This window comes from Gorilla gorilla, chromosome 4 (genome assembly GCF_029281585.2).
Source record: "Gorilla gorilla gorilla isolate KB3781 chromosome 4, NHGRI_mGorGor1-v2.1_pri, whole genome shotgun sequence".
NCBI classification, from domain to species: Eukaryota; Metazoa; Chordata; class Mammalia; order Primates; family Hominidae; genus Gorilla; species Gorilla gorilla.
Window position 1 is genome coordinate 85,284,871 of NC_073228.2, and position 12,939 is coordinate 85,297,809.

The 12,939-nt window shown below is 42.7% G+C and overlaps 1 protein-coding gene across 4 annotated transcripts in view; it reads left to right on the plus strand.

Moving 5' to 3' along the window:
- The window catches only part of RASGRF2 (Ras protein specific guanine nucleotide releasing factor 2), a 269,681-nt gene that overhangs the window by 230,747 nt on the left and 25,995 nt on the right, over window positions 1-12,939 (plus strand). For all 4 annotated transcript variants that reach the window (XM_055386143.2, XM_055386145.2, XM_004058629.5 and 1 more), the window contains one exon: window positions 9,881-9,993. In XM_055386143.2, coding sequence (XP_055242118.1) covers window positions 9,881-9,993 — 113 coding nt within the window. The remainder of the gene's footprint in view (window positions 1-9,880; window positions 9,994-12,939) is intronic.

Genomic DNA, 12,939 nt, shown 5'->3' on the forward strand with positions numbered 1-12,939 from the left:
AGGCCTGGACCAGTGCTCTCCATCACTTCAGAGCTGCCTCAGAATGCCAAGAGCTGACTTAACATTTGTGTTATCAACTGGTTCTCAAGGCCCCACGGCTCTGCCTTGTTTGTTGCCTTTCTCTTTGTGTTCCTCTCCTCTCCACTCTGCTCTCAGATGTCATTAACTTATAGCTCCCAATCTCTTTGCATAAAGTCTCTCCTTGGGTGAATGTCAAAGATGCTACTTCCTGTAACTCTAAGTGCATCTTCTCCTTGGGGAAGGAAGGATGCACCCACCAGCTTTCTTTATCAGTCTTTTTCCCTCCTATGGATCAGGGTAAAAACAAAAGTATAACTAATAGACTACTTTCTAGTTATATTAGAGTTAAACTCAAAGATAATTTTGTTGGCAGGGGGCATTATTTAAGAAAGTTAAATACAGTTTTAAATATTGGCAATAAAAGGACGCCCTTCCAGACTTTTCATTTTCCCTCTGGTCTTTGTCATTTTCTTGAAAACGACAATCCATATAAATTTACCACCTATCTAATGGAAAACACAGCATCTGAAAAACAAAATTCTCTTTTTTTCTGGTAAATGCTTTTTAAACTGACTGATTCCCTTTTGGGGCGTAAAGATGTAAGCCTGGAAGCGACCTGATTCCGGGGTTGTGGGGCAGTATTTAAAGGTTCCTGTATGCACAGCTGTTCAGAACTAGGGGCTGAATTTTAGCAGTCATTCAAATGCAGAGTCATTTGTCAGCAAATGATCAAATAAATAGTTTTCTGGATGGGTTTTTTCCTTCTCACTGAATTAGTGTCATTCATTGCCATTTGCCTCTTCCCAGTTATTTTTGTTCTAACATATCTTCCACATTTTCGCTGTGCCTTCTCCCAGTAGCCTCCCACTTCACATCTGCTAAACTAATTTCCCAAACCACCAGTTTAAAACTTAGGTAGCTTATTACCACTTGTCTCAAAGTCAAGTATTCTCCCCCATGGACTTTTATGCATTCATTCTACAAACGTTTGAGGGCTGACCAGGAGCAAGGCACAGAGCTTACCAGACTTGGGGTTTAATTGTCTGTGGGTTTTACTACCTGAAACATAAGTCCCCAGATGATTGTCAGGCATATATTTTCTCTACATTCTGTTCCTCTTTGAAGATTCAAGAACCTGCTGAGTAGTTAATGACTAGTAAGTATTGAACGTGTATTGGAAAGTTTAGAATTACTGTCGTATTGCTATGTAGGGTTTAATTCCAAACTTATTGCCCTTCCTTATGTTTTTCTATTAGAATGTTCTTTTTCATCGTGTGAACAATGAGGCTTTTAAAATATTTTTGTAGTTAGGCAATGGAAAATGCCAGAAAACCCTACCCTTTCACTTTTCCAGCAAGAAGCACTGATTCAGAGTCCCTGTTGCCCCAAGTTGGTGCCGACGCAGGCAGGCCAGCCGTGGTGGCCGGTGGGCAAGGCGAGCAGGTCCCCTGCAGAGGCTCTCATCCCAGGTTTTAGCCAGCACAATCTCCCCTGGAAGAGGGTTTCAATGTTAAAGTTTTGAATAAGGTCTCCTCTCCTCAGAAGAGTTGAAAACCACCTTGGTTTAGGAGGTTGTCTCTAGTTCATGAACATGAGGAATGCAAACCTGTGTACCCCAGACCTGTCAAGGCTGATTTGCATATATCATGATCATTCAGTGCCTTTGCCTCAGCTTCCCAGTTTACAAACTGGCCTGAGTCTAAACTAACTCTACACCACAATTTAAATTCTTCATCTTGTGTAGTCAAGACAGAAAACAGTAGTATGTTTTTCATTTTCTTGAAAATCATTAAATTAACCCCCCACCTCTTATTTCTGAGCTCAACACATCCTGAGTCCTTCTTTATAAGCTCTTTGTTCCAGATTTTAAAATTATTTGTGTGATTTTAATCCACTCTGCAGTATTTTCACTTTCCTTTTAAAACCTCTGGCCACCGTTAGGAATATACTGTACTTATTACACTGAGAAAATTACTCTCATAATTCTCTTTAGCCTCAAACTGTGTTTATAGAATCAGATTTTCCCAATGTCCTAGAGTTCCCTTGGCCATGTATAGTAAATTACTAATTACTACCCTGCTCTCCTGAAAGAATGAATATCATTTCTAAAATGCCTAAGCTATCAACAGGGATTCGTTTTAAAGTGCTAGAAAATCTGATTTATTGCTTTGCAGATGATTTTTCTGGTGTATGATCTAGCCTCATTAATGCAAACTAGTTTATTCAGACTGGAAACCACAGTTTCCAGATCCCTGTCTCAAATGGTCATCAGTGAAGGGAGATAGTTCCAGGCTCCGCAACTGTTTGACATTTCAGCCTTCCCTTCCCCAAGCCAGCAGCCACTAAGTCACTGATAGCTGCTTTTTTCTTTTTTTCTTTTTCTTTTTTTTTTTGAGATGGAGTCTCACTCTGTCACCCAGGCTGGAGTGCAATGGCACGATCTCGGCTCACTGCAACCTCTGCCTCCTGAGTTCAAGTGCTTTTCCTGCCTCAGCCTCCTGAGTAGCTGGGATTACAGGCGCCCACCACCATGCCCAGCTAATTTTTGTATTTTTTAATAGAGATGGGGTTTCACCATGTTGGTCAGGCTGGTCTTGAACTCCTGACCTCAGGTAGATCCACCTGCCTCAGCCTCCCATAGTGCTGGGATTACTGGCATGAGCTACCGTGCCCAGCTCGATAGTTGCTTTATCTCAAGAGGTTGAGTGGTTAGAAAAGCAGTTTAAAAACTCAGGGTTTAGCCAAGAGTTTAGCCTGGATCTAAGTCATGGGCCTGCCACTTGCTAACTGTCTGACCTTGGATAAGATACCTAGATTTTCTGTACCTGGACTTCCCCATATGCAAAATGGAAATCATGATAGTAAATATGTTGCAGGATTGCTATTGACGATTAAATGAGATAATAAAGTAGCTAAAATGTGGCCAGGTGTGGTGGATCACATCTGTAATCCCAGCATTTCGGGAGGCCAAGGCAGGTGGATTGCTTGAACCCAGGAGTTGGAGACCAGCCTGGGCAGCATAGACAGAGCCCCATCTCTAAAAAAAAAAAATCTTAAAAATTAGCTGGGCATGGTAGCATGTGCCTGTAGTCCCAGCTACTTGGGAGGCCGAGGTGGCGGGAATCCCTTGAGCCCAGGAGGTCAAGACTGCAGTGAGCCATGATCACACCATTGCACTCCAGCCTGGGTGACAGAGTGAGACCCTGTCTCAAAAAAAAATTACCTAGCATGGGGCAACCTCTCACTGTCTTACTTACAATTACTTTAGAATTTTGTTTGTTTGTTTTTTGTTTTTTGTTCTTTTTTTTTTTTTAACCGATCCAGGTAAAATGCTAATTCTCCTAATTATTTATGAACATGTTGAGTAGAGTCAATACAATTTTGGTAAAATAGACTCATCTCACAATAGCATCTCTCCCTTGGAAGATTCTGGCATCATCAGTGGACAGTGTTTTGCTCCTAAGCGTGTGCTGGGTGCCACACTCCATCCCTTGACAGTTTTTGTCTTGTTCCTGGCCAGAACTACCCGCTTTTTGCGGGTGGTTTCTGGACCTCAGTTTCCAGGCCCAGCCTCTCCTAAGGGTCAGTAGGGCGTCCCCAAGGGGGGCCCCTTGCAGATGGACGCCCTCCTCAAGCCTCTCTTGGTTTCTTTTGTTAATGTTTCTTTCATGTGCAAACCCACCCAGAAGTCTGCTGCTCCGCCTCCACTGCAGAGCCTTGTTTGTTGAGTTACTCAGTAATTCTTTTTGAAGGAACAAGAGCTATGGGCTCCTTTTCAGAGAATGAAATATAAACGTCTTGCATTTTCTGAGCGCGCCACCTTTGAGAGCAGGGCGGTTTCTTCGTTCGAATCCTCTCTCTCCACATCCCTGCTTCAGGAATTGGAAAACAAAAACTAAATTAGACGCTGTTGCTTTGATAACTTCAATAAGTACCTCGGGGTCTCTTGGGTGCCATGGATTCGCTCTCCTGGCGCATGAGGCTTCGTGCTGCTTCGTGTCATAAACATGGGCAGGCGACATCCCTCCTCCAGGCCTGCGGGCTCCACCCAGGGGCCCGCGCCAGAGCCAATGCTGACCCGGGAGCGCCATCTTGTGGGCGCCTCGATTGCTGCCTCCGAGAAGGCGCTCGGGTACGTCTTATTCCACCGTTTCAGGACTCGGGGAAATGTAGCCAATAATTACATGCCGGACAATTACAACATAGCTGTCAGCCAGACATTAGGAATCACTTATCTCTGGATTTAAATAGGGCAAATGTCTTTTTGCTGCTTTAGATTTCTTTCTATTGAGGAGCAGCTACTGTATTTTCAACAGGGACTTTTGAATGACCAATTCTGTATTTTACATGCATTTGTAAAAAATAAAATCATTCTAGGTAGTACATCAGAAGATCTAGATTTCTTTTACTTCTTGAGGTTTTTTTTGTGACCTTTTTTTTTTTTTTTGATAGATAAACAAAGGTAATGTAAGGTCTTGCTACTCAAAAGGTGGACCCCGGGCCAGCAGCATCAGCATCACCCGGGAGCTTGTTGGAAATGCAGAATCCTTATCTCTGTTCCAGATCCCCTGAATCAGAATCTAATTTTAGCCACAACCCTTAGTGAGCCCTGTGCACATGACAGTTTGAGAAGGGCAAGTATAAAGGACTATGAAGGAGTCAGAAGGACTGGTGTTCTTGTCCCAGCCCCTCCATTTCCCCATGCTTCTTATCTCAGCCCATGTGATCACCTCTCTTCAGCCTCTGTGGCCCATATGTGACGGGAGACCATGAGATTATGGTTCCTGACTTGTCTGATGCTGGGTCAGCTAAAGAAGGATTAAAATTTTATACATGGCCGGGCACTGTGGCTCACGCGTGTAACCGCAGCACTTTGGGAGGCCAAGAAGGGCAGATCATTTGAAGTCAGGAGTTCGAGACCAGCCTGGCCAACATGGCGAAACCCCATCTCTACAAAAAATACAAAAATTAGCTGGGCGTGGTGGTGTGTGCCTGAAGTCACAGCTACTCGGGAGGCTGAGGTGTGAGAATCCATTGAACCTGGGAGGCAGAGGCTACAGTGAGCCCAGATTGTGCCACACTCCAGCCTGGGCAATAGAGTGAGACTCTGTCTCAAAAACAAACAAATAACAACAAAAAAGTATATACTAAAGGTCACTTTGTACATTGTAAAAACCTGTGCAAATGTAAGTGAAAATTATGGATGGCAAAAATTCTTCCATTTCATACTCCGCTATCAGAGATTCTGCTTTGCATTATATCAGAGTCTGATTTTTATCATCAGCAGCAAAGCAACTATTCAACTGCGACCATTTGTCATGCTTCAAATAGTGTCTTGGCAGATTTCATTAAGTCCTTCAAAGGTCCCTCTCAGACCAGTCTTCCCAGAGTTCAAAATAATAAAATTACATTATGCTTTTCTTAACAAGACCTTTCCCACATTTGCCATCCTGGGGCCCCAGAAGCGTCCCCCCACCCCACTCCCCGCTCCCCCGTTGAGCCCAGTATGGGGCACAGTAGGTACTCACTAATGCCGGTTGATTAAACCACTAATTGGCCCTCAGCACGGTCTAAACAGTAACCTGATATCCTTCACACTAATCGTGTATTTATGATAATCAGATTATTTGCATCATTAGAGACCTGACATAGCTACATGAGGACTCAGTTGTCTCACTAATATATATGAAATATTCATTAAGGAAATAAAGTCCTGATGGCTGAGAATGTAGTGCACAAAGATTGACAAAGGTGAGAGCATTAACTGTTTACAAACATCCCTTTACCTTGAAATGAGGGAGAGAGTGGAACCAAAGGAAAGAACACTGGCAAACTATTACTCTCTTCTCTTTACGTACATTTTAAAAAACTAATAGCAAAAAGGTGTTTGGCAATAAATAGGTGAAATTTTAGGAAAACATCATCTGAAGCCTTAATATTGATGAGATATTGACATCTATGTTGCTCCTGGGCCCCAGTGGCTCTTGTTTCTGAAGAATTGGGACTATGGTCAAACAGTGAAAAGTAAAATATTGGGAATAATTTATTACACCATCTGCCACCCAACTGAGGTACAAAAATACTAAATTCAAATTAGATTAGACTTGCATTGTCTACAATTTGTGAAATTATGATCTTGTTAATTGTTTTTACCAAATATAGTAAAATCTTGCTCTTTTCTTTTTATCTGATTCGTTGCAATTAACAATGTTCTCTCCAATCATTTAAAAGGATTCAGAATGTCAGTGCTTCAAAATTACTTTCCTTAAAGTTAAAATGTAATTATAATAAGTAACTTTATATGGGGGAAAATAAACACTCATGTCTGTATATATAAAGATATAGTCTATCAGAGATCCTCAAAAGCAGGACTTTGCAGTCTTCAGTTCATCTCTGAATACCTAACAATTCCTCTCTGCTGCCTGCACGTGTTTTATAAGGATACATTTAATTAAGTAATGAAAGAGACACAATTCTACCTTTTTGTTCTTTTTTTCCCAACATTTACCTTGAAAATTTTTTGAGAGAAAAATTGCCAGAATAAAAGAAAGCACACTGATATACATCTAGAATCCCTCAGAAATCATTCACATGTTTAACATGTATTCTCTCTCTCTCTCCCCAGACTCCCTCCAAGAACAAAAACCTGTTATTTTTTTTAAATTGCATTTTTATTTTAGTTCAGGGGGTACATGTGCAGGTTTTGTGTGGTGCTGAGATTTGGGCTTTATTGATCTCATCGCCCAGATAGTGAATATAGTATACAATAGGAAGTTTTCCAGCCCTTGCCCCCACCTCCCTCCCTCCTTTTGGAGTCCCCAGTGTCCACTGTTGCCATCTTTATGTCCACATGAACCAAAGATTTAGCTCCCACTTATAAGTGAAAACATGTGATATTTAGTTTTCTGTTTCTGCATTAGTTTGCTTAGGATAATGGCCTGTATCTTCATCCATGTTGCTTTAAAGAACATGGTTTTTTTTTTTGAGACGGAGTCTCGCTCTGTCACCCAGGCTGGAGTGCAGTGGTGCGATCTTGGCTCACTGCAAGCTCCGCCTACTGGGTTCACACCATTCTCCTGCCTCAGCCTCCAGAGTAGCTGGGATTACAGGTGACTGCCACCATACCCAGCAAATTTTTTATATTTTTAGTAGAGACGGGGTTTCACCATGTTAGCCAGGATGGTCTCGATTTCCTGACTTCGTGATCCGCCCGCCTCAGCCTCCCAAAGTGCTGGGATTACAGGCGTGAGCCACTGCACCTGGCCCATGATTTCATTTTTTAAGGCTGCATAGTATTCCATGGTGTATGTATACTGCATTTTCTTTATCTAATGCACCGTTGATGGGCACCTAGGTTGATTCTGTGTCTTTGCTATTATGAATAATGCTGCAATGAACATGCAAGTATATGTCTCTTTTTGGTAGAGCAATTTATTTTCCTTTGGGTATATACCCAGGGATTGCTGAGTCAAATGGTAGTTCTATTTTTAGTTCTTTGAGAAATCTCCAAACTGCTTTCCACAGGGACTGAACTAATTTGCATTCCCACCAGTAGTGTATAAGTGAAGAACCTGCTCTTACATAGCCAACAGTAAAATGATCAAATTCAGGAAAATTTCAGATTGGCAGAATGCTCTCTACTAGTGCATAGTCCTGATTCCATTTTTGCCAGTTGTCATAGTAATGCCCTTTTAAAGCATTCGCCTCTTGACTCCAGGTTCACAGGTTGCATTTAGCTGTTATCCCTTTGGTGTCCTTTGAGCTGGAAGAGTTCCTCAGTTTGTCTCTGTTGTTTATGACACTGACATTTCTGAAGAGTACAGGCCAATGCTTCTTCAAAATTAGATCAATTTATGCATTTTAGGCAGAAATACTAAGGATGTATTACATTACAGAGCATTACATTAGTAGACATATGATGTTGGTTTCTTCCATCATGGGGGATGGTAACTTTGATCACTTGGGGTAAGGTGTTATCTGCCAGATTCTCCCTTTGTAATTAATAAGTAATCTCTGAGGTGTACTCTGACACTGTTAATTCTGTTCTCTAATACACTTCATTCAACCATTTTAGCATTCAGTCATGATCCTTGCCTGAATCAGTGATTACTGCTTTGGTTGAAAATGGTGATTTTTTGCCAGGTGCAGTGGCTCGTGCCTGTGCGGTGGCTCCCAGCACTTTGGGAGGCCAAGGCAGGCAGGTTACTTGAGGTTAGGAGTTTGAGACCAGCCTGGCCAACATGGTGAAACCCTGTCTCTACTAAAAATACAAAAATTAGCCAGGCGTGGTGGTATGCACCTGTAATCCCAGCTGCTCAGGAGGCTGAGGCAGGAGAATTGCGTGAACCCAGGAAGCGGAGGTTGCAGTGAGCCGAGATCACGTCACTGCACTCCAGCCTGGGTGACAGAGTGAGACTCCATCTCAAAAAAAAAAAAAAAAAAAAGAAAATGGTGATTTTCTAACTCATTTATTTCTCTGCATCTACTATTTGGAATTCTACTATAAAGAATAGCTTTAGGCTGGGTGCAGTGGCTCACGGTCGTAATCCCAGCACTTCGGGAGGCTGAGATGGGAGGGTCACTTGAGCCCAGGAGCTTGAGACCAGCCTGGGCAACATGGCAAGACCCTGTCTCTACAAAAAATTTAAAAATTGGCTGGGCATGGTGGCACACACCTGTAGTCCCAGCTACTTGGGAGGCTGAGGTGGGGGACCCCCTTGAGCCCAGGAATTTGAGGCTGCAGTGAGCTATGATCACACCACTGCACTCCAGCCTGGGTGACAGAGAGAGACCCTGTGATTTAAAAAAGAAAAAAAAAGAAGAAGAAGAATAGTTTTATTTTCTACCTTTTTAAAATCTGTCTGTCTTTGTGAGCATCAATATCAATAAGGACTTACAGGTTCTTCTTATTAAACTGGTTATTGCTTATTACTCTCATTATTCATTTTGATGCTCATATTGTCCCAACTTTCCCCAGTGGGTGCCTCTTCAATCTCACTTCTATGTTCATTCGACGTGGCCCCATTAGTCTGTATCATTCTTTAGCTCTTAGCATATCTGTATTGATGTAGATACAGATATTGATAGCCTTAGCATATTTTCATTCAAGTTACTGCTTAAATGGCAGATTTTATTCTTGCAGCAAATATTCTTTGAGATACTGGTATGTCACAGTTACTGATCTTACTCATGGTCCAGAAAAAAGCCAGGCAATTAAATTGGCCCTTGCAATGGAATACAGGGAGTTGATAGCCATGAGTTCCGTGTGCCATGGGTGCACAAAGAAAAGCTCCCAATCCCACTGGGTGAATTAAGAAGACTCCAGGGAGTGCATATCATCTCCTAGGCCCAAAATATGAATAGAAATACATGTATGGAGGCGGCATAGTGTTCCAGGCTATGAGAAGCACATATCTCTTGAGGAACTGAAGGCATTTGTTAAGTCTAGGACAGTGTGAGTGTGTTGGGGGCGTGGTGTGTGTTGGGGGTGTGGTATGTGTTGCAGGCCACAGGGATGCAAGCAGTGTGAGAGAAGAGGCTGGAGGGGTGGGCCAGGGCCTCGTAAGCTCTGTTAAGGACCCTTCCCAATGGCTGTTCCTAGAGGCAGTTGTTCTCAACACTGACTGCACATTTGCACCCCCTGGGGAGCCTCCAGGGGAGCCTGTCAGAACTACCAATAACAGACCACCATTCCAAACCAATTAAATCGGGACCCTAGGTGTGGCAGGGAACTCTAGGGTCCATACATTTTAATTTCCATACCTAGCTTCTAGAGAATTTATCATGGAGAATGGTGTCATGTGTCATAGAGCTAACCCTTTCAAAACTAAAATTTAAAAAGATTTATTTTATTTTACAGGATTTCGAACTCAACAATGAACTAAAGATGAATGTCCTAAATTTGCTAGAAGAAGTTTTGCGAGACCCAGACCTTCTTCCCCAAGAAAGGAAAGCCACTGCGAATATCCTCAGGTGAAGGCAGCTGAAGATGCCGACTAGATGACATTGGTTGATTCCTGCTATGTTCATAGAAAATAAGAGCCAATAAATCTTAGAATCCTGGGGACAGAGGGGACTATGTTCTCAGCAGTAAAGTGTTATGTATTATCTTCTCTTTCCTGGGGGCAATTTGGGGTCTGCTGTCTCTGGAAGACTCGGGACGGGGTGGTATAACTCGTGTGGAGTGCAATTGCTGTTATTTATGGAGGCAGACAGCAGTTTACTATAGAACAAACAGTTAAAGAAAGGAACCCTTGAGGAGCCTCTCCTGCAAGTCCAGCAGGCATCAAAGAGAGATGATGTTTCCTCCTGTGGGTTGTAATTGTTTATTGTAAGCTCATGTTTGTGAGTGTGGTTGTGTCTGTGGGAGTCTCGTGCACCTAAAATGTGGATGTGACATCACAGAGTAGTTATGAATTTTCTTTGGCTCATTTCACTGGTCCTCAACCAGCTTTTCTACAGCTTGTCAGTTTAGGATTTCCACATCACGTAGGTGGTATGACTGTGGGGGATTGTATAAGTTATGACTCCACACTTCTATGTGATAAAGGCTTCAACTCTGGGTGTACTGCTAGAGATTGTGTCCATAGTTGTTGCACCCAGTATCCAAGTGGGTAACAAGCTTTCTTATAGCTTCTTGAACTGGTGGGTGGATTTTTTTTTTGTCCACTCTATGTGGAAAGGGCAGCCATTGCTAGCTTTGTGCAGACATTTCAGTTGCAGCTTCCCAGCTCACTCATAAGTACATCCTCTCTCCGTGCTTGGGGATGGGAAGCCCAGCATCTCTCTGCCAGGGTCTGGTACTTCTTTACCACTCTCATTTCTAGTTCCCTCTTCATTTACAACCTCTAGAAATGACCCTTCCTTTCCTCGAAGCTTGGCTGCATTGTCTCCTTGTTACATGTTATCCAGAATGTTTGTGTCATCCACAGGCAGTCTATTTTAGCTCAGTCCATATTTTTGCAAGTCCTTCCCTGATGCAGCAACACCAGATGTTGGTTTGTGATGTGTTAGCAACTGGCCTGTAAGTCTTTCTTAGCCCCCATTAGCTGAAGATCCCATAGCCAGACCGTTCTTTGGTGTAGGGTCTTTTACAGGTAGAATTGTATCTCCCTACCCCCTAAAAGATATATTGAAGTCCTAGCCTCCCATACCTCAAAATGGACCTCATTTGGAAATAAGGCCATTGCCAGTGTAGTCAGTTAAGATGAGGTACTGGAGTAGGGTGGAGGTACTGGAGTAGGGTGGACCTCAATCCACTTTGATTGGTGTCCTTATAAGAAGTCAACCATGGAAGACAGACACAGACAATGCCATCTGAAGATGGAGGCAGAGACTGAGTTATGCAGCTGCAAGCCAAAGAAAGCCAAAGATCGCTGGCAAACCACCAGCAGCTAAAAAGGCAAGGGAGGGTTCCCCTCCAGGATTCAGAGGCAGCATAGCCCTGCTGACTGTTCGATTACAGACCTCTGTCTGGAAGGTGAGACAATACATTTCTGTTGTTTGAAGCCACCCAGTTTGTGGGATTTTATTAAGGCAGCCCTAGGAAACAGCTAGGGGCCTTCTTCACTTTTTCCATTCTATGAAAACATCTAAGTAAGCCCAGGGATTCCATTACTGTGTCTGTTTTCAGATTTTAAAATTGTAAGTACATATTGAGGTGAAGCCTGGTTTCAGTGCATGAGGGACTCTGAGTGATTACTGTTTCTTTTCTCTTCATAACTAGTTTGTTATGCTCTTTGCATTTAAAACACTAATATTTAAAAACTAGATTCAGGAAGTTTGTGCCCCTAGGGATATTTGACTAAATAGCTATCAGGGAAGTGAGGGTGTTCAGGCTGGGAAAAACTGTCAGGATCAACCAATTTGAGGGCCTTTTGTTGCCAATCCCCTCAAGACGCCCATGCCAGACTTTACCCATCAATTCTGAGAGCTTTCTCTCTGCACCAAGAGGTGACCTCAGACGTCAGTCAGTTGGAGTTGGTTCTTAAGATGAATCCTGTTTGCCATCCCAGGTCTTGATTATTCATCAGGCTTCAGATGTGCCAATTCTTTCTGCTGAATAATGACCTGAGAGTTAGCAGTGTAAGATTGATAGGGAATAGAAATTTTAGTAGGCAGTAGAGCTTGAAACTACAACACTGAGCAGAGTCTGATTCTACCTTTTGCAGGATGTCACAAGGCTAAATCTTGGCTCGGCCATTTATGGATGTCAGGTTCTCAACCAGTCCAAACCTGTTTCCTCATTTATAAAGTGGGACTCATAATAGCTACTTCATTAGGTTGTTGTGAAGAGTACATGATGTGAAATGTGTAAGGAGGTTAACACAATGCCTGAAAAGTCATTAGCACTCGTAGTAAAGTGAGTATTATTACTGTTAGAAGCACTGACAGTAGTTCCTGGAAAAAGTAGTTTCTGCCGTTAAGGCCATGTGGCCCAAGTGAAACCAGGCTGGATCTTAGTCAACTCAACTTTCTTTAGGCTTTGTCACCTTTTCCACACAAAGAGAGTGTGGACCAATCCCAGGACAGACACTGGTTGCTCGTGGCTCTGTTTTTGGACCACCCTAATTGAAAGAGGAATTTCTATTCATACAACTTGGATAATCCCATTTCCTTTTATTTGGTGTTTCATTATAAATGCACAATTATTAAACTGATGATACTGCTGATAGACGTGGTAGTGATGGTGGTGGGGAACCCAGGATCCTGGAATGTTCATCAATGCCCAAGCATCGCCAGAAGACTAGAAGCAAATCTTTTCTCTATCGGAACTGAACCAGAAGTGCAGAGGCCTCCACATCTGAAGGGAAAGAATTCTGAACCATGCCCTCTAGAAAATACAGTCTATGACTGTGAGAGATAAAAAACATATCATATGGTGGTTAAGTGCAGCCCTGACATTTAGAGATTTATATG